The sequence below is a fragment of the Psammomys obesus genome, unplaced genomic scaffold (genome assembly GCF_907164565.1).
Source record: "Psammomys obesus unplaced genomic scaffold, mPsaObe1.curated_primary_1811, whole genome shotgun sequence".
NCBI lineage: Eukaryota > Metazoa > Chordata > Mammalia > Rodentia > Muridae > Psammomys > Psammomys obesus.
Genome location: NW_026596125.1, coordinates 10,372,453 through 10,395,175, shown reverse-complemented (window position 1 = coordinate 10,395,175; position 22,723 = coordinate 10,372,453). Strand labels below are relative to the sequence as shown.

Genomic DNA, 22,723 nt, shown 5'->3' with positions numbered 1-22,723 from the left:
TCCTGGCTGAGGTTGGTATCCTAAAGACATGAGTTCCATCCCCAGAATTAACACAGTGGAAGGGAAGAACCCACTTCCAAATATGGTACTCTGACCTCCACACTCACACTGTGGCAGGGATAACTCCACATGTATACACACAAGACAGGTAAGTAAAGGAAAAAAAAAAGAACAAAAAAAAAAAAAAAACATAGTACCATATCCTATATTGATTAACTGAACATATGGGAAACAGACTTCCTGTGATTCACCTGCTGCTGTGGACTTCCAACAAGGGAAATGATGGGTTTAGGGAATTCTGATACTTTCTGCCACTACTTGTTGGTAAAAAATCACCATGGAAATAAAATGAACACACACACACACATGTGGAACCAATTTTATCCTCATTTGTATAATTTATTCTTCACCAAATGGACAATGGAAACAGAGCTTAAGTGTTTTACCTGGCCTCAGTGAAGTCTCAGGTGACCCACAATCAGTCACTTTAGTTCTTGGGAATTTTTTCTTTTGTTTTTACTACTTTTTAAAAAATCTAGACAAGATTTTGCTCTGTGTTCCAGATTGCCCTGAAGGTAATTATGTAGCCCAGGCTTCAGACTAGGGCAATCCTCAGCTTCCTATTCCTCGCATTGCAGAAATGAGCCCCACACCTGACTTTTGTGAGATCTTCACATGTGTGAAAAGATGCAAAGTCTACATTCTAGGAGGAAAAATCCACTACATCTGTAACTTTTATTTTATTTTTAAGGAAGATATTTGCTTTAAAACTAAAATTTTGGTGCAGCCATATTTAAGGCCAGGAAACTTTAACTAGCTAATCTCTGTTTCCACCCCGCCCCCTTTTTCCAGTCCCATTTTCTGGGTGGGAAATTTTGGTGATCTGATTCTTTACTCTCTACTTTCCTTTCCTGGAGAAACCCCTACTTATTTAGCCAGATTGGAAAGGAGGTTAGAGGGTATGGAAAGAAAGCATTAAGCAAATGCTGCTGCTGCCTTGCTCAAAAATCTTTTCTTATAGGAGGAACAAGATTACCCCAGGGTTTGACACAGTGGACAGGAAGCCTGGGGAGCAGAGAGGACTCATGATGAGTGCCTTTCTGTGGAGGCTACAGCCTGCCAGAATGTGTTTCTGTTTCATCAAGGTTTGTATTTGTGTAGTGATGGCACTTTTCAAGGAATCTTTGTCTTTTAAACAGCAAGAGGACACAGCACTTACTCAACTTCGATGTCTGACGCAATCAGGCCCTGTGCACTTACTCCTGTGCTGCTTTAGGCTTGATATTGAATTTGTTTGTTTATTTATTATTTATTTATTTTTGGCACAAAGTCTCACTCTGTAGCCTAGACATGTCTATAATTTTGTTGTGTCCTGTCCTAGTCTTGAGTCAATGGAACCATCATGATGTGACAACTCTCTGGAAAGGATTATTATAAAAGTTGTTCCTCTGGAGCACCATCAGGAAGGTTTCATTAACTGAAGATTAATTAGCACTGTGTATTGCTTTCAAGTGGGGCTCATCACAAAATTAGAATTTTATGAAGTAAGATGATGGTTCTAAGTATGAAACTGAACAAAAATCAAGTTGCAAACTGGAATTAGCACTATTTTATAACATCTGTTTATTCAATCCACAAATATTCCTTCAATAGATTCATAATTCTCATTGCTTAAGTGGATGTTATCTGGTGAATAAAAACTAAAGAGATTCAGAAGCATTTCAAACCTTAGAAACAAGTATCAATTTGGAAAGTCTTGGCTTTTGAGAAACTTGGTAGTTTTCAAAGCCCTCACACCTACTGTAAGCCATAATCTGAATTTCTGAATTTCTGAACAATAGCAGAGGATCTCTGGTAGATTGATATTATAATCCCAGAATTACAGAAGTTTAGGATCAGAAATGATTTTAAAGGTCATCCAATGCGGCCACTTAATTTAACACGTGGGACGCTCAAATGCCTGAGTTCCACAGCAAACACCATCAAGCGTTTACTTGCTCAGGAGGATCTGCATGCATGTGTGAACAACCCTGGGGTAGATACCGGTGGCACCCGCATTCAAAGCCTTTCCTGTATGTGTTGATCTATATTTAAAAAAAAAAAATCACAATGTATACACACCAAATCAACCTACAGTTCCTATCTTTCAGTGCACTGTTGCCAAACAGGTCATTTCAGAGTTCGATCTTCCTCTTTTCAACGAGTTTGTGGTCTCGTAAGGACTCCAAGATGTATATAGCTACAAAATACCTGGGGATTCTTAGCAGTATAATTGTGTTATCAAGTGCGACTGCTTTCAATGACCGAGGGTGCTTAAGGAGGCCAGAAAAGGAATTTAGGAGGATTCACAGGGGGAAAAAAAATCTCCCCTACTATACATAGACTGAGGAGGACACACACACACACACACACACACACACACACACACACACACACAGGGGGGGAATTCTATCTGTATCGCTCTCTGCTACCTTCTGGGCTCTTCCGCTGGCAGGGGCACACAAGCTGTGCTCAGAGTAAGGACTAGATGCCAACTCACCTAGTTTAAGAAAGAGCCAGAGGGGAGAGAGCAAAAGCCCACACATCCTTATCTCCTAAACTGAAAAAGATCAGAAAAAGTGGAGAGGAAAAAAGGAGAAACTAGAAACTACCACAGAGAAGAAAAGACACCAGGCAGAGGAAACCCTTCACTGCGCCTAGAGCCTGGGGCTGGTCGCCCCCAGGGGGCCCGAGCCGCTCTCGGGGACACCGCGCACCTTGGGGAGGGTCGGCGGCGGCGCAGCCCTGTGCGCAGCGCAGCTCGGCGGCGGGACGCAGCGCCCGGAGCCCCGGCAGCGCCCGCCCTCCCTCCCGCGTCGCCAGCCGGCGCGCGGCGCCCGCTCCGCCCGTGACTTCAGTTCGGCTCCACCCCCGCGCGGCGGCGGCTCGCAGCTCGGTCCCAGCCCGCGCGCTCCGCACAAGCCCAGCCCGGGCGAGCGGCAGCCACCTGCCCGGCGCCGCCTCCGCGCGCCCCGCCGCGGCCCAACTTGGATGGAGTTGGGGTCCTGAGCGCGCGCCCTTCCGCCGTCAGCGCGGAGGCTCGCTCCGCTGCCTGCCTTCGGTCCGGGACCCTTTCTCATCTCAGCTCGGCTCCAGCGATGGGAAAAGTTGGCGCCGGCGGCGGCTCCCCGGCCGGGCTGAGCGCGCTCCTGACGGGCGCGGGGCTGCTGGTGCTCTTAGTCCCCGGCGTCCGCAGCAGCCTCTCCTGCTGCCCTCCGCAGCACCGTAGCTCGAGCCCACGCTGGACCCTCACCCCGAGAGGCTTTCCTCGCCCGGGAACACTGGGTCGGGCTCCTGCCACGCCCCCGCCCCTCCTCATGAGACCCCTGTTCGCAGTGGCCCCCGGAGACCGGGCGCTGTCTCTGGAGCGAGCAGGGGGCAGCAGGGTGTCAGTGGCGACCGCTGCACGCTCTGGCCGAAGGAGACGGAGTGGAGCGGATCCGGAGAAGACTGAACCCGGAGAGGGTGCGAGTCGGAGCCGCCGGGGCATGCTAAGGGATGGAGGGCAGCAGGGGCCTGGGACTGGCGCGCGGGACCCGGACAAAGCCACCCGTTTCCGGATGGAGGAGCTGAGACTGACCAGCACCACATTTGCGCTGACGGGAGACTCCGCGCACAATCAGGCTATGGTCCACTGGTCTGGCCACAACAGCAGCGTGAGTAGAATGGAATGGAACTGTGGGCAAAGGGGTGAGAGAAGGAAAGGGTTACCATACACTGCGAGAGCTGATGGAGAATTGGGGGAAACGAGGTTTCTTTCTTGGGAGATGCTGCACAGAAGTCTTCCCTGCTGGCCTCACTCAGGAGTTCATGGTGCCTACTAGGGAGCCCCCCACTCCTCACCATCACAGTGGTCCCCCATCACAAGGTTCAAACTGGAACTGAATAAGCAGATCATTTTTTTATTATTATTAATGTTTCTTCAGTGGAACTAGAGACTAGTTGCGCTGGAGTGTGGAACTAGAGACCAACTGTGGGGGTGGGGTGTGTTAAAGTATTTATAATGCGGAGCTGAAAGGGTTAAATTCTCAAGCCCACTGAAATTCCCCTCAGGGACTTTTCCTTACCTGAGAGACTTATGGGTTGCACGGAGAAGTCGTGTTCGTGGGCTTTTTATTTTTATACATAGCTCCTAGCCCCCTCTTCCACCCAGGAGAGGCAAACTGCAGTGCGATATAAGGTGCCCTTTGGTATTTGTATCTGTTTGGGGACCAAACGGATGCAAGTTTCAGTGCAGAGGCTCCCCAGCATCTCCTGACAGCATTAGCAAGTGCGTCTTGAGAGCCAGGGCTTTTCTAGCCTCTGAAAGGGCAGTTGTTCTCCGGCGTGGTCGGCTGGGGAAGATCAGATAGATGGATCCCAGGGACAACGACTCCCTGTTTTCCCACCGAATGACCTCCTCCAGAGAGGAGCTCAAATGAAGATCTGAGTTTCCCTTTCTGCAGACAGGGAATAGATTCCAGCCCTGGGAGAAGACTGAAGGTGCACTCCACTGTCAGGAGCTTCCGATTTCAGAGAAGCCTCTGTGTTTGAAATCTGCAGAAGCTTCCCAGTTAACCCAGTCCTGGAAACTTCAGTGCCCTGAAATAGTAAAGACCCAGCTTTGATGGCAATAACTGAAGATGATTTAAAAGTGTGTAAAGTTCTCTAGGCTGCGGTGAAGCCGACAAGAAAAGTTAAAGGTTTATAAAACGGGGGTGGGGGATGGGGGCTGCACAGCGGGAGAATCAAATAATGGAGTTGTGAATGTAATATGTACATCCGATGTAGCCTGGTACCTTTGCAAATGTTTCCAGGAACCTTGCCAACAAGTGCCACTTCACTGAGCTGTGTTCATTGTTGGGTTTTTAATGAGAGTTGAGAAGGTTTTTGAAATATACGGCGTCATACGCTTGGCGGTCTAGACTACCCTCAACTGAGGGTAGCCCCTGGCTTCTCTCCAGTGCAGCCTTCACGACAGGCTGCTGCAGCTCGACGTGGTTCCCAGAATGGTTTTAATCAAGAGACTAGCAATGGAATCATTTCTACTCAAGTTCTGGACACTTCAACTATCACATCTTTTGTGTCACAGCTACTAAACTTGATCCTTCAATTTTAACTTCAGTCTTGCTATGCTGGCTGATTAGCTCAGGCTCCCTTTAGAGATTAACTCAAGGCTCTGGGGAGATCTTGAATACATCAAATGTGTGAGGTCTTGTTGTATTACAAAGGGAGGAAAAAAAGAAAGATAAAACTTTGGACTCAAAATATTTCTGGCTTTTAATGTAATTCAAGCTGTAAAATATCACTTACCCATTAGACCTTTGCTTTAGTTCATCTCTTAAAAGATCTTGGAAAGAGAGTACATCTTTGGCAAATTTTAACCTTCATTTCAGAAATGGCGCCAAGGATTGCCAGCTTTTAATTTTTTTTTTTTTTTTTTCTAGATGGACTTGAGTCAAACGGGACTTACTAGAGTTAGGGCTTAGGACAGGAAGAGGAATCTAAGACAGTGTAGGAAACAATCAAGGTGATGAATGTTAAAGGTTTGAACCCTGAAATTATGGTAAGCACAGAGAGGAGGTGTTGACCCTCTGGAGGCTCATACTCCAGTTTCCTGCTCCTCCACCCCCAAGGTCCTGCCTGAACATCTCACATAAATGACTTTTTTGTCATATTATGTAGTATATAGATGTGAAGAAAGAGAAAACAGAGCTTATCTAGGTCCATTAAGTAAAGCCAGTCTAACTTATCAGGACCAGACCTCTGGGAGACAGAAAGATTAAAATATTTTGTTAAGAGGAAAGATGCATAAAGACATTTTGGACAACTTTGTGCAATGAAAGTAGAGGGATATCCGAATTCCAGATAGTCTCACTAGTGTTTCGCCACGGCATGTTGTTCATGTTGGGTGTGTGGAAGTCATTTAATGTGGGGGAGACTTCTAATTAATTTTCAAGAGTTATATGTCAAGTTACTCACAAATAGGGCCTGTGACTGAAACCTTTTGCAACTATGATCATATTTCTCCAGAGCAAAAATCTACTTGTTTAAACTGAGGGACAATATTAGGAAATCCCCATGTTTTCATAGTTATGTATCCTCACTACTCCATGAATCTCCTTTCCAGTCCTCAGGGATACACCTAACACACCTCTAAGCCTGGGTCCTGGTAGAAAAAATCCTGTGAAAGAAGAGCTTTTGATTACAGTAACACTGGCCCTCAAAGTGCAATGCTAATTATCGGTGTTGCCCATCATTGCCGAGGAACTCTGGATTGCCGAGGAACTCTGGACTGGTCTCTTGCCTTCTTTTTCCTGCCCCTTTCAGCTGTTGAACTTGTGCACTTGCACAGAGACATAACTGTTGTGCTTCATCTGTGGGTGTAATGTGCTTCCTCCACACTGAAGTCTTCTCCCTTGATGGAAACTGTTGCTAGAGTTGGTGGAACACCTGGGGGGGGATCTTCTGGCATGAAAGGTGCTGGGTATGAATCATTTGTCATGAGCTTGGTGTCATAAGCAAGAACATATTGTTCCTGTCCTACTCATTCCAGGCATGCTGTGCCCTGATCTAAATTTATGTGTTAATCCTTAGAGTGTTACAAAATGTATTTGTCTCTATATGTGTTCATGGTGCTGTGTGTGTTTATACTTTCATCCTAAGGGATTTTTAAGTGCTACACTCACTAATCTATAAAATCCCTTGTAGGTGGTAAGTAGGTGACAAGTGTTAATATCTCCCTTTCGTATTTTTATACTGTAGTTAATTTGAATATTTCAGTTTATCACCCTGGCTCTTTCTCTCTGGCAGTTGTGTTAAATGATTTGTTAACAGAACTTTTTGCTTTGATTTTTTTTTTCTGTCATATGGTATACTCACCAGAAAGTATAGTGGCCTGGTCAGCTTTTTGCATATCACTTTGCCTTTAATGGTTTCTAGAGTTGACATTTCTATTTAATCATACTGAATATATATGAGCCCCACTGGGCGTGGCAGGTCTCTTACATTCAGCATCCCACTTGGTCATTTTGAGTAGACTTCCTTACATAGATGAGGAAGCTGAGGCTCCAAAAGAGTAAAAGTTGCCAAGAGAAAATCATATGTGAATGCTCAGGGCAGGAATGGAGTGCCTGTAGTCACCTATCCGGAACCCCTCAGAATGGCTGACATTTAGGTAGACAGAATACTTTGGACTCTTTATAAGTGATACTTGCATTTTGAGTTGAGATTATTTAGCTTTCTGTTTATCTGGGCAATAGATTCTTCCTTTTCACTCTTATTTAATGACACATTAGACCTTTTAAAGAGATTCGGTGTCAGTAATTTGGCAAAATGTTTTGATAGTGTCCCCCTTCTCTCTTTTCTGACCTGACTCATTTTTATTTTTAAATGAAGTGAAAAAAGTTTTCTTAGCTTTCATTAGCAAGCCCACATACTTACTTCTCTGGTGGTTTCTTGATGCTTTTACTGATGCTGATGGGATGTGGTACTTCGAAGGCAGCAATATTAGAGGCAGGTGGATCTGAGTTCCCATCTCCTGCTTCTCAACTCATTGCCTTGAGAAAATACTTGAGATTTTGGGGGGCTTGGACTCCTCATCTGAGTCATGAGAGTGGTATGCCTTCTGTAGATTTTTTTCCTTGAAGATTTAATGTCAAGAAATTAAGTGCTTTGTGCATGGTAAGTTCTTAGTAAGTGACGCTTCTTTGGGTGAAAAGAAAAGGTTTTTGTTACTGGTAATTAAGAATGACAAATTAGCGAGCTGGTGACACAAATACAGTTATTCCATGAAATTTCATGGCCACAGTTTCATCTTCTACAATGATCTGAATAAGTTATAACATCATCATATACTTGAAGATGAACTTCATGCTTTGTCCACCTGCGGACCTCTGACAGCCACCACATTTAAGTACAGTGTGGTGGGAGAGGCTGGGATTTAGATCTGTGCAATGACCTGCATCTCTCAGTGAAACAAAACATTTCTGTTTTGCAGGCTTCTTTCCCCACACTCAGGTGCATATTGTTTGTGGGGTGCCGCAGACCTTGAGGCCTGCAGACACAGATTATACATTCATATATGCTTTACCAGATTTGTTTCATTACATCTTGGTATTAATAAATGTGCTATCATTTGTATTGAAGGACAAAATAAAAAAAGGTAAAATCGGAATGTAAAAATCTCCTTAGAGAGCTCCACAAGGAGATCAACAGAACCAAAAAATCTGGGGACAGGGGTCTTTTCTGAGACTGATATTTCAACCAAGGACCATGCATGGAGACAACCTAGAACCCCTGCACAGATGTAGCCTATGCCAGCTCAGTATCCAGGTGGGTTCCCTAGTAAGGGGAACAGGGACTGTCTCTGACATGAACTCAGTGGCTGGCTCTTTGATTACCTCCCCCTGAGGTGGGGGCAGCCTTACCAGGCCACAGAGGAGGACATGGCAGCCAGTCCTTATGAGACCTGATAAGCTAGGGTCAGATGGAAGGGGAGGAGGACCTCCCCTATCAGTGGACTTGGGGAGCAACATGGAAGGAGATAAGGCTTGGAGGGTGGGATTGGGAGGGAATGAAGGAGGGGGCTACAGCTGGGATACAAAGTGAATAAACTGTAATTAATATAAAAAGTAAAAAATTTAATTAAGAAAGCTCCTTAGCTATCTTATGTGTTTTCTAGAGTAGATCAACCCTGGGACATACACCCACATTCTTTTAAGGCAGTTCCTTAGACATCCTAGGCTGGGCTACAGGGGCAGGTAGAATAAACAAATTTGCTGATGAGAAGAATAACTGCCGATTGACATGTGTCAACATTATGATGAGATCCTTACATGAAATTTATTTACTTTTACTTCTACAAATACTTACTGAACTCCAAATACTCATTATTCACTGGCCTGGGGATGTTTGTGAAGAGGAACACAAACGAAAAAAAAGAGTTTTCAGTCTTGTGCCCAACCATTTCTTACAGGAGAGGGCAGACCGTTCATGTGCTCGGAAGCCCAGTAGCATGCACTAGGGTGTTAGAGGGGGGCTGAATATGTCCTGGAAGGAAAGTCTTCAAGCCTTATTGCAGGGGGGATGCTTCAGTGGCGCCTTCAGATACATGGAAAATTCAGTTGAAAATTAGAAACTATAACAAAGGCATTTTGAGCTGAACAGATTGCCCAAATTAAGGGAGAGGAGAGACATGCCCATTATCACCCATATCGGGGAAGTCTGCCTAACTTTATGAAAAACCTGTGTTGAAAGTTTAAATTTCAGCAATAGTCTCAAAAGTATGATGGAAGAAAAGAGTTTGCACATCAAAAGAGTTTGGGTGTGCTCCATGTACTCCCTGAGAAGAAGAACTCCATGCTCACTAAAAGCCACAGCTGCCTTTACTTGTTCATTAAATCTCAGCTGGAGTCATTATATTTTCATTTTTATGTTGACATGTTTTTTAAATACACATTTTTTCCCCACAAAATGATTTATCACTGTTTAGTTTTCAGTAAGATTCATCCTCAGTTGTGCCACCTGGAGAATAAATTAATCTGCCCCTTCCCTGACCAGCTTATGTGAGTCACTAAATGTATGTTAAAAGATTGTCTTGTCTAAGTGTATATCTCCATTTCTGGCATGGAGTTAGTTCTGCATGGAGAATGTGGATAGTTCATCTCCTTCTCCTGTTAGCAAAACTGTACAAACAAGCCTCTTGCTGTGTGAGGTCAGTGCTAGAAACGAGGTATGCTCAAGGGGAGGGAGGCGGGGTCCCATGCAAGCTTGCTGGTTGTTCTTGGGGAGCTCAGACTCTGCTCAGACTGGATGGTTGGGCTAATCAAATAACCGATGGCAGAAAAGGTGGGATCTTTGTACAGCACTGATAATACAAGAGTAGCCTGTTTTAAATCTATGGAACAAAGAAGGGACGTGAATACTTGTATTTCTCCCTGCCGTTCTACATGTGTCTAAAGATAGCGTATCTGTTTCTGTGGCACTCCTGAATGTTGCTTTAACACTGTCGAGCAGTTACAGCCCATTTTCTTCTTTTCGTAAGTGCTTCTGTTCTTAGAGACTGGAGCATTACTTCCCTTACCGGAGTTTCATTCTTAGCACAGTTCTGTAAGGTGGGAGAAACTAATTCCATCCATCCATTTTTCTGAGATAAAGAAACCATGGCCTTGATGTAAAACAGGCCATTTTGTAGGCTAAGAAAGCCAGAAACACTTGGCTGCAGTGCAGTGGATTCTTGATATAGCCCTCCACTGCTTGCCAGGCATTGCCAGACAGGTGTGAAAACATAGCTACAGCCTAGCCTCAGGGGTAGGCAAAGCCTGTGCACCTGTATCCATTGTGTTGAGAAGTGTGCCTGGTGGCCCTGGGGCTCCAAAATTCTAAGCTCTTCAACTTTAGCTGAGCTCAGCTGTTCAGATTATTTGCTTTCAGCTTTTGTGCATGCCATGCTCCTTGTATGCTTTAAACCTTGAAACAGTAGTCTTAAAGAGAAATGAACGGATATCCTGGCAGTGACTATGTGAATAGCTTGACAATAAGCTATGTGAATTCTGTACCCCATTGTTTGTGTACTGCAGAGAAGGCATTGCATAGGGCTTGGGTCAAGAACGGGAGGAGGAGTAGATTCCTACTAGCACTTCTCTCTTTAACCACAGTGAGTTCTAATTAAAGTAATACTAAAGGTGGCCTCAGTTAAGGGAACTTAGAGTGTCACATTTTGGAGTATCAAAAGTCAGTGTGAAGGAGGGAGGGTTGATGCTAATGGTGATTAGCTAATGCTAATTCAAGAGCAAGTGCTCAAGAAATAAACTGAGTCACTACTTATTACTTTCATTTTTCCACTTCTAATTTCCAGTGGAGAAGAAGATGAATTTGCTGAATATTGGGGCAATGATCTATATCTAGTGAAGACAAATTGGTGTGTAGCCCCCAAGGCCTCTCTTAATAACATAAATAGCCATCAAGTTAGTGAGCAACTGCTCACTGAGAACATATTCTGGATCTTCATTGAGCTATTTCATGAAATCATGGTGCCTTTAAAAACTAGTTGCCACCATTTCTACTCAAAATCTGTGACTGCCCCAGCCTAAAGAAGTTGATCAAGGTTACCCAGCTGAGAAATACTCAGGATTGTCTTTTTTCATCTTTAGGTTCAAAACCTTTACTGCTTTTATGCTATCACTTATGTGTGTACATGTCTGTATGTGTGTATACATGCACATTATAAAGCATATATATGTATGTATAATCAAATGAGAACTCCAGTAGTCAAGGAAGAAAGCTTGTAATGAAACTCTTGGTACAAAATGACTCATTTGGTGGCACCTTCTTACCATCTTTGGCCTTACTCCATACCCCGGCCACTGACGTGATGCTTTGCTGAGGAGTAAGTTGCTTCAGGGTACAGCTTGATGAAAGCCCTAACCTCTGCAGAAACCCATGCCTTCCTGCCTGGGCTCATCCATGCCTCGTCATATTATTGAGAGAGGATGTGTGAGGTGTGTTTTTTGCTTATTCCCTGCTGGCTAATGACCCGAGAGTGACAGCATGGACAGTTGTATCTCTCTTTAAAGAACTGCTAATAAGAATCATATCAGACAACCAGGTAGCCATGCTGTGCCCTGGAGCAAATGGATTGATGCCTCTAGTCAGCACCCTTTAATAGGGTAACCTGGGCAATGGAGGCACAAAACCCTGCACCATCTGCCCTTCTCTAGAGTCTGTATGTGAGTGGGTGAATGGGGTGGAGGGGTTCAGGGGGAAGTCATGACAGACTTCCATGTCAGACATGGAAAGCCTGTCTTCCCTCAGCAATTCCACCACAGACTCTCCATGAGCTTCTTTAAAGGGCCTTAAAACGCTATTTCAGACATTCCTCCTTCTGACACTAGTTTAGAAACTTCCCTGCAGCGTGCTTGCTCTGGCTTGCCTTGTGCTGAGGTGAAGGAGAGATTCTCACTGGGTGGGCACATACTCAGATAAGGTGCCTCCCACCAGGATTTCCCAGTGTACTGTCCCATGGGACTCACTCTTAAATTCCCAGGTGAGAAGTAGATGTTGGAGTATTCGCATTCTGGAAAAAAGTCTCTTGGCAATTGCTGAGATCATACAATTTGAACATTGTTCATTTTAGAAACACGAGAGTTTTAAATCCATGAAACTTTTCTGTCTGTACAATTGTAATTACTGTTAACATGCTGTTTTGGAGTCGGCAAGGCATCTTTCTCAGCTTCTTTAGCTCTTTCCATGCAATATCTGATTTCCTAAGTGGTTCCCATTTTATTTGCTATTACCTAGTGGCAAACTAAGAACGGTGGTTCTCAACCTGTGGGTTGTGACACTTGTGTTAATATTCTGTGCTCAGACATTTATATTACAATTCATAACAGCAGCAAAATTTCAGTTATGTAGTAGCAATGAAATAACTTTATACTTGAGGTCAGCACAACATGAGGATTAAAGAGTCACAGCATTAGGAGGGTTGAGAACCACTGTTGCACAATGAACAGTCTATGACCTTATACAAGCATGTCACAGATTATTAAAACTGTGAAAAAACTGATTTCATAGGCACATAGTTTGAATTATGAAATCTCTCATAAAAGAGCAGAAAAGAGAGAAACAGATTATGAAATAGTACAATGTAAGGCCCATGAAGTCAAGGGCATTTTGTACTATGCTGTTTCCATAAATATTCGAGTTCTGTAAGTATGCTTGGATGTAGTTAAGGTCTCGAAACCCTTTCGATTACTGCATATACAATATAATTACGTTTTCATTTTAAAAACTAGTTATGACTCAAAGGTTTTATCTGTGGTTATGATGACCACTGGAATTATATGTGATTTTATGGGGTCTGTTTTTTGGTGTTCCTCAACAAACATGAATTGCTTGAGTTATTTTTAGAAGTTACTTTAAAAGGAAAAATAAAAACAAAAGGGGGCAAATGTGCTTGTGAACTTGGCCTCATTAGAACTGGCTTCAGGCACTGAGCTGGGAAAGCACTCACATCACGTCGTCTGCCTGTGCTGTAATCAGTGCCGTTGGGAGACAGTTCAGTGCCCTGTGTTCCTTCAACAAGATCATTCTTTGTCTCTTTCCTGATGTTACAGCAGTCTTTATTTCCAGGCCCCTTTTCTGCCATATCTTTTCTGATTCAAAGCAAAATAATCCAGATGTAGTTGTGTCACCTGACTATACTTAACAGAAATTTGGATAATAGCCAACTTCCCAATACATCACGGCATAGTTTAGGTGACATCTCAGTGTCTATATGATCTTAGTTTCTACTGTTACAGCACAGATAGGCACATATCCACATTCATAATGAATGTGTGAAACCTTGTTTTTGTGTGTGCATGCATGTGTGTGTTTATGTGAGATTCACAGCAGCATAATACCACTCGATATTAAAGTCTCTGTTGTTAGATGTGAAATGGGTAGACTTGCAGTCAGTGGAATAGATGTTTAGAGATGGCTGGTCAGAACTCAGTATGGTGGTCTCCAGAAAAAAGGAGAAAGGAAACAGAAAGAAGGAGAACCTGAAATATGGAGACTGAAGGTACACATGAACACACACACACGTAGGGAGAGAAACAGACAGAGAGGAAACAGATCACCAGTATATTCGCTCCCCTGTTTTATGTTTCATTGTCAAATAACCTAAAACCAACTCAAGAGATGTGTGTTCATTAAGAATCAGACAAAAATCACATATAATCATGACGTTCATTGTAGCATTAGGTAAACATTATTACTCAGAAATAAAAATGTTTTAAATAAGAGAGAGAGAGAGAACAGGGAAAACCAAGGAGAGCAGGTAAAAAGGAGACATAGACTGATAAAATAGGCAGATTGGAAAAGAGAAGGAAAAAGGAAATTTGATAAAAGGCACAAAAGGGCCGTAGTTTAGAAAAGGCCTTTTGAGAGATGGAGTTGTAATAGACAGATGTGGGAGAGCTTCTCGGGCTTCTTGCTTGACAGTGATAGCACCCGGCCATGTGACTAGCCAGTCCAGGGCTGCTAGCCCAGCATGTGCTGTGGCCCTGAGAGCAACCTGTGCTTAGTCTCTGATGGAAACGCTATGCGTAGCATTTATGCGCTGTTAAGAATCTCTCAAGAGCGATTTGTTGGGAGAAGAGGGCCTGATTGGTTGGTGTGGAGACAACATTTTAACTTTTCTGTTGTAACTAGCCTATGTTACTTTGGATCATTAACGTAGATATGCATTTTATAATACTAAAAGAAGTAAAGCAGCCTTTAAGTGGCTGTTATGTCAGTGCTAGAAATACAAATACCTGATCTTTGGCCTGGAAGGTACACATCCTGGTAGAAACAGATAGATGTGTAAACGAATGAATTACAATTTAGTATGACAAGTGCATAATGACTTAACAGAGTTTTATATAAAGTGTTCTTGGAGGAGAGAGACCATGGGGGCAATGATTTTGTCTGAGAATGGCAGGCTGTGTTTTAAACGGAAGTGATATTTATCTAGGGCTTCAGTCAAAGTTGTAAAAACTGCAGAGAGAATATATCTTGGTGGGGAGAAGGGACATTTGAGTTCACTCTTAATCCCCTATATCTTGGATCTGCAGTTCATCATAGGTTGTTAGCGGTCAACAAGCTGTCATTGGCGTGACACCTTCTTTATTATTTGTCAATTTAATGTCCAAAATACTTGGGACAAATGTTAGTAGAGCTTAAAAATCTCAGATTAGATTCCCTGTTTAATAATTTCTCCATCAGATTATTGACCACAAGCCAGACAAAATAATTTGATTTTCCAAAATAAATAAACTCAAGAAATTTTGCCCTGATTTTTTATACACACATACATGTACTCATGCCCACACCTGCAAACACACACACACACACACACACACACACACACACACACACACACACACGTCTTCAGAATGCAATTTGATTAGTTAAGCAGTGGTGGTAATTCTTGCTGGTTATTCTGTGTTTCTCATTTTATGTAGTTTAAAGTAAGGGTCTCTGTCATCTTAAATGCTTACCCAATCAAGGTGGAGGATGAGATTAGAGCTAGTGTCTCCATACTTCCTTGCCATCAACCTACAAGCACAGTGGGATTTTAAGGACCGTGAGAATACCCTAGGGAATTCTTCCCCAGTGTTATCCATTCCTAGTTGGTTATTCCTTCTAAATAGGGGAATGCATAAATAAAGTAAATCCATAGAAAAGTCCCAGAAAACAAATGTAGCTTTTTTTTTTTTTCTTGTTTACGATCCACACACTGGAAAAACATGGAGCATCAGGAGGGAGCTGATGAGGAGCGTGCAGCTGGTGGCAGAGGGGACGTCTGCTGGGTGAGAGTAGCTCATAGGCCTCGAGAAGCTGATGCCCATGCGTCTACGCACGTTACTCTCACACCAGCTGCTGCTTGGGAGGATGTAGCAGAGTCACATCTAGAACTGGGGTGACTTGGGAAATTTTGCCGAATACACTTTCTGCCTATTATGTATTACAAGGTTGAATGTCAGGATTTTATCATTTTAAAACAGAAATGACTTGGGCAAAAGTTTTCCAAAGGATGTGAAATATGCCCTAAATTAGGAGTGAGTTCCCTTTTCTTTAACATAAGCTCTGGCTTAATTTCGTATATGAGACTTTTTCATATTTCATTTAAGCTGTACTAAAATCTTAGGGAAAGAAAGGAGAAAATTATATTTGACTTAAAAACGCACTAGGTTTAGACATTCTCTAGAATCTTTATTCAGCTTAATTTGGGTCTGTAAGGAATATATAGGAGGCAGAGATGATGGCTTAGTGAGTAAGGAGTCTCGCTGCCAAGCCTGCTGAACCAAGTTTGTTTTCCAGGACTACATGCTTGAAGGAGAGCAACACATTTCCCAAGCTTTCTCTGACACACATGCACAGGTACACGAGCATGCAGACACATATACAGAAGCATACACATTTGCATGCTAAATATATTTTAACAAATGTGTAGGAAACAATATTTGTTGCTGGAGGAATTTTAGGACAAACTCTCTCCCATCATCTCTTTTTCTGTAACTTACAAGTTACGAACGGTTTCTACATTTTCAAGCGACTGGCAAAATTAAAAGAGGAGTGTTTTGTGATATATGACTGTTACTTGACACATTGAAATGCAGGACATTCAGTCACCTCACGTCTCTGCAGTGCCGGGCAGCAACCGCATAATTGTGATCGTAACTGTAACACCATCCATCCCAAAATGTTTATTCTGACCCACTACAGAGAAAAGTTTGCCAACTATTCATTTGCAGGCATGGGTAGAACATAAATGGTCAAAAACAACTAAGAGCCTGCTGTCAGCTCTATGCTGCATTTTGAGAGTGGTCCTTTGATCTTGCTTTGCTTTCCAAAAAGGCTTGTGTGCTACCATCCATTACAGATTTTCATTCACAAGTGAACCATCCATTCTCTGTCCAGTCTGTCTGCTCAGCATCTTCCTCTGCCTGGAAACTTTGCCTGTTAAATCCTTTTTCATTTGGAAATTATTTCCTGGGTGACAATTTCTTCAATACTCCAGAAAGAAGAAATGCATGACTATTATGAACTAAAGGTCTGATAGTATGTGCTGGGTCCAAGCAAGGCACAGCTCTGGTTTATGAGAGCTACCGGAGATCAAGGTTCTACCTCCTTCATTTTATATGCTTCTATGTGGCATACAGGCAAGTCCTAATAAGTACATATTTATATATGGCATAGGATTGATTTATTTAGCGTTTATTTCCTAGAATACAAACCGTCAGCCTTGATATGACGTGTCGATTCGAGAAGTGTAAGGCACCATGCTTTTCTAATTGAAATGGAGGGAAAGCAGCCCAAAATGAAACAAAATGAAATGGGGAAAGGGAAGAAGAAAGGGAGTGAGAGAAGCTAAGATCTGAACCAGATCAAACTGCATCGGATGATGCAGCTTCCTGTAGCAAGAGGAGGTAGGATGCATTCCAGCTGCCAGGACGAGCTCATGACTGGTAGGGGCTGGCATTGCCTCAGGCCTGAGGGGAAAAATAACTGCATGTTCCTCACTTAAGGAGCTAAACTGAGAACCAGGCCCCTCGCTACAAAGTCTCAACCAAGAAAGAGTATTTGAGAAATGATGAGGACATAATGCATTGAATGAGCGAGAAAATTGAATTTGTGATTATGCAGTGACAAAATGGGTCAAACCTGCAGTTTCTTTCTGGCATATGTCCCTGAAGAATGAATTTCTGTGAGTTTTCTGTGTGATTTTGGGCATGATAGAATTTCAAGTAAATGTGGGGAAAGACTGTCTTTGTTGAGAACATAGCAATTATATGTAACAACAATTATTTACTGCCTGTAAACAGTGCCAGGCACTGTTAAATTGATTTGTATAACATCACCCACATGAAATAGATAATACTATTCTCTATAAATGACTACTATGAAATGTACTATTGTTAGTACAACAGGAAGTAGGCATGGTCATTATTCTTTATAGAAATTAAGTATTTGACCTACAGTAAGAAATTAAGTAACTCACCCAAGGTCACATGGAAAGCAGAAGTTAGAACTTAGAGTTAGGAAGCTGAGATCAAACTGCAGATAGTTAGGGGTCTACAAGCTTGTTTGTAAATCACTGTATTCTACTATGTTTCAGTGTTATGGCATTATCTTCAAATTGCCTCAAGGTTTTTCTTCATTTAACAATTATTAATGGACTGTTTAATATATGCCAGGCATAGGCAGAAACTGAGAATTTATTAAGGAAAAAAAAAAAACAATAGTCACCCACTTCCTGACTCTTTTTGCCCTCAGAGCACTGTGGCCCTTCCACTGACTAACTGAGGGGTTTGCAAGCTTGTAAAATAAGCCTCCTTTTGCAATGTAAGACTTCAGGAACCAAAAGAATATTTGCTCTTTAGGAAACACTTGAAAAAATTAGAAAAAAATCACTTTTGTTTTGTTTTGTTTTAGAGTGTGTAAAATGCGCTCATGGAAACAAACCTGCATTTAAATAAATAAATGCTTCAGTTTCTGATTATAATTGGGAATGCAGATGTATGGAGGACATACTAACCTACGCACCTACATTCATACAGTCATATATATATATATATACAGTCATATATATATATATATATATATATATGTGTGTGTGTGTGTGTGTGTGTGTATGTGTGTCTATCTCTGCTTTGCGTACATGTTGGTATCATCAGCTATACACATAACCGTTGCATTTAGTGTTTCTATTTTGTGTTAGTATCTGAAGGAATTTCTACTTTCATGTAAAAATGAGAATGCTTGCCCACTGAATGACTTAGCAAACATTTTATATGTTCATCTAAAAAGGATAAAATTATTTAATATCTAGCAGTAGTATCAGCACCAAATTAAATAAAAAAAACTAAACTTTTAGTTACCTGGAGTAAAATTAGGGTCTTCATTTCTTGCAACATCTTCACTTTACCCTTAGAAAATGCCCACTTCTAAGCAGAGTTTGTTTTGTGTTGTCCAAGCTAAAGACTGTTTAGCTTAGACTACACGTGTTTAATCTGCTATATTTCACCCTGAGACCTAAGCTGCCTTAACGTAATCAGAGCAAGCTGGAAAAAAACTTGACCTTGGTTCATTATTTAAACTGCCCTGCAGTCAATTTGTTTGTATTTTTAATGGACTTTTTTGTATTTTTAGGTCTCCTTAAAATGTATTTATGGTAGATCGTTTGAAAAATCGTGGGCATATAATTAAGACCTATTCTTTTTCTTCATTAAAACACTTCATGCCTGGAGGGAAATTTTTCTGCGCAGTGATTTAGTATAGGATGTAGTTTCTTAAAATGAAATAGTTGGCCCAATATCAAGACATAAAAACTGTTTAAAAATTGTTTTGTGTCTTCTAGACAAGACTATTTCTGTGATCTGCCATTCTGGGATGACGTGAAATATTTCCTTCCTTCTGGCCCTTCTGCACTCTGGCCCTTCTCCACACACCTCATTTTCTTCTTTTGACGATCTATTCAGTATCAGTTACTTTTCCCAGCATTCCTGGCAGTTCACCTAACTAGTACCATCAAGAAATGTCTAATACGTCTACTGAGACTTGAATAATACACAATTTGTTCTACTATTATTATTCCATCGGACCTGCCACTTACATTGATTTGTGTTTATCACGTTGGTAGATATAAGCAGAGAAATCTGAGTGTTTTCACATCTCCTTCATGCATAGGAAGATGGACATCACTGAAGCTTTGCTAAAGATGGAGACAGATTAAGCAGGACCACACTTCCCTTTGACTTAGCTCTCTAAAGGCAGCAAAGCTTCAATCATGTCCATCTTCCTGTGCATTGTTCTCGCTTTCTTTTTGAAAAGATGGTGTGGAATTTGTCACTCACATATCCTTAAAGCACTGCACGAAGAGCAGACAATGAAATGAGACATGTTTCTCTGTCCCCGTGGTCATCCTGTTATTTCTAAAGAATTGTAACCACTCTTGTGCAGAAGAAAAGTCCTAGAGGAATGCCAGGGAATTCACCAGGTGGAGCTGTTCCCTATTAACAGTGCTGAAGCAGCTCTCCATCTGGGGCTCAGCTGCTCACTGTGGAGCACAGGCTAAGACAAGGCCAAGTGCTATTGCTTGTTTGTGGGGTCTTTGGGTGCAAGGTACTACTCTGGCTCTAAACCCAGGTATGTTTTTATGAGTGTGCTGTATGTGTCTGAGAAGGAGAGACATGTGCCTATCTCTGTGGTGCCATCAGCATCGCCTCTCATATCAGCACAACCTTAACGGTGTTTTAAGTGATGTTTACTAAGCCTTCACTTCTTTCTAGTAATAGTACTGCCTTCAAGCTCTTCATTTTTGTTGGAAGTAGGGCTATTCCTTTTCTCAACTGGCTCATAGATTAGGGGGCACCAAATAGCTGAAATATAATTTGTAAAGTTCAATGCACATTGGCTTACAGATGAAGACTGTCTAGCCAGAGGAGTGATATTAGCAAAGATTTGCAAGAAGCAGTTGTGCATGAAGTTCCTGATAAATCAATCAAAGCAAGAATTTTTCAGATGAACAGTTGAAGTGGTGGAATGTCATGTGTGAGAGTGTAGAGCTAGCAGGTGTGGCGGCTCATGCAAGGAAGTGTATAAGAAGGTGACCATGAGAAGGGAAAGATGGCTTGAGAGAAATGGGCTTCTATCATGAAGGGCCTTGCAGTACAGACTGAAAAGCTTGTTCTTCGCTATTCAGGTGTGAAGACTGACATGATCAGCATGACAACAGGGACTTAGGTGGAGGGAGGGTTATTGCTGAAAGAAACAAGTTAGAGAGCTATTTGTAAAGCCTATCACCTATTGAGCCCACTTGCAAGACCTGTGTGAGCAGCTGAATGACAGAGCATGGATGCTGACCCGCCCTTCGGTTCCCACACACACTCTTTCAAGAAAACACCAGAGAGGGCAGGACCAATACAGTGTGACACAAAATGTATACATTCAGTTTTGATAGCTTTGCTGTGTTAAATATATCAGCTTTCCTTTTAGGAATTCCTTAACACCTCAATGTCCCCTAAAGCTTAGCTACAGGTCAGAACACTTATGGTTTAACCCCAGTTCCTCAGTGACTTTTTGTGTAGTGATTTCAGTTCTTTTGGATGTATTCTCTTCATTTTCAAATGAAAATGCTATAGTTGACTACAGCTAAGGTGTTTCCCTTTTTCAAATCCTGTGAGAGTGATCCTGTTTATTATATGGTAGTGAGAAGACTATGAAATGGCATTTAAGAGCATGTGGGAGAAGAATCACAGAAGAGATTGGACATTAGACTGAGGCACTAACAGCTGAGCATCGTTTATAGGGATAGAAAGAACTGATCATCTTTAAATTTTAATACAGACCAATGCATAAATAAATTACATAAATAAGGGCTGTGAGAAATGTGTTGAGTATACCTATGGCACTTAATAAATTCTTGACCTGATGTTAGCTGTCAGGAGTAGGTAACATCTGTTCTTGTTGCAGTAAAAATGCCTAACAAAGTGTTGTTGTAACACTGGTGTTTGAGGGGTGGCAGTTAATGAGATTTAAATATCTTTTGAATATAGTGAACAATTGAGCAGGAACAGAACCTGTGATTTTAGCTTCATTTTGCAGCCCAGGTTTTCGTTCCACCAAATCTAAGCTCCCACCCCTATGTGACACTCATAAAAATCAATCACCAGTAGGAACTCCTCTAGAATCCATATCTCCAGGGCTCACATTTTAATATCTTTCCTGCTCTAAGCCTCTGCCAAAGGCTTCACTTGGAAGCCACGAGAAAATGGAGAATGGCCCATGGGAGAGAGCAAATGAGAGTACTAACCCAGGTTCCATTTTCCTAGAATTGAATAGGAAAGCAATAGAAGATTGAAGTGATTAAATTGCTGCAGGAGGGTAAAACAAGGTGATCTTTCTCTCCCACCCCCCACATCATGTGTTCCCACCTGAAAGCATGCCGGAGCTCTGAGTATTTAGAGTTAAGGACTGATTCACATAGTATTGCATTATGGGGGAATAATGGCTCTCTTTTACAAGGTGAAGACTGCAGCATCTATGCAATAAGTTGGAAAGTGGAGGGACGGTGCTGCAGAGGGAGAATGACACTGCTGCCTCAGCATCATTCTGTGAGAGCAGGACTCTGCCTTTGGGACTGTGGTGAGGAGGCTCTGTGTTCAGCATGAGGCCAAGCATCTGGGGAGTCGTGATCAAAGGCAAAACTCCTGTATGCAACAACCAGTCTTTAAAATAGATCCAATTATCCCTTAAGTAGGAACCCAAGGGATTCCTCTGCCCCATGCCTGTCACTATTCCTCACCACCCAGGACTTCTGAATGCACACAGTCAAGCGACAGTAATACTAACTTCTTTGTATTATAGCATAAAGAGTTGTGAATGATTTTTAATCACCATTCTGAGTGCCACTCCAGCAAGTCTGTGTTGCATAACTTCCACCCCCTCCAAAAATAGTCCTATAATCCCTGCTGGCCACACCTCAGGCTTTCAGTTTGGAGATGGTTCAGTGCTAACAGCTGGGTCTAGATGGAAATGCTGATGTTCATGTTAAGCTGGAGGAGAGATGATATATTTTAATTTTCTGCTGTTGAATAGCATGTTCCGATTGCCCCATTTTACAAAGTGGCCAAATCTCAGCTTCATCTAGGGGGGTCTCAATGGAAATTCTTAGGAACAAAATTTGAGTGAGCATGGGAGTTTTCTGGAGTCTTTAGCACTATAGCTCTCTGCATTTGCTCATTGTACATGGTTGGCTGCTGTGTCTCTTATGAAGCAGGAAAATCTCTGAGGTCATTCCCTTCAGTGCCGTCAGTTTTCAGATGAGAAACCCTAGAACTGTAGAGATAGAACTAAGGGGCTTATAGTGCAGATAACCTGGCTTTTTACAAAAGTCCTAAAATCCTGATGTGATCTTAAAGACTGGGTTTAAGTTCCTAGCTGAGAAATATAAGAAGGGTTTCATAACTTCTGCATCATAGATTTTTATTGCATGAAATGAAAACTAATACTAATACTAAAACTAATACTGTGTCTGTGTAGTACAGTTAATTTGAGTATGACCAGGGAGGGGCTCAAGTGTGGAGCATTTTGCTTTGTGCCCAACTAAAATTAACTAGATCATTCTATCTATCTATCTATCTATCTATCTATCTATCTATCTATCTATCTATCT

General features: G+C 42.1%; 1 protein-coding gene across 6 annotated transcripts in view; it reads left to right on the top strand.

The window, feature by feature from the left end:
- The first annotated feature begins 3,034 nt into the window (after positions 1–3,034).
- The window catches only part of Sorcs1 (sortilin related VPS10 domain containing receptor 1), a 512,909-nt gene continuing 493,220 nt past the window's right edge, over positions 3,035–22,723 (top strand). For 4 of the 6 annotated variants that reach the window (XM_055591505.1, XM_055591506.1, XM_055591509.1 and 1 more), the window contains exon 1: positions 3,095–3,695. In XM_055591505.1, the coding sequence (XP_055447480.1) occupies positions 3,138–3,695 (558 nt within the window). In that variant the 5' untranslated portion in view covers positions 3,095–3,137. Of the gene's footprint in view, positions 3,696–22,723 lie in introns of all 6 variants that reach the window. The other 2 variants (XM_055591507.1, XM_055591508.1) reach the window with 1 other exon arrangement.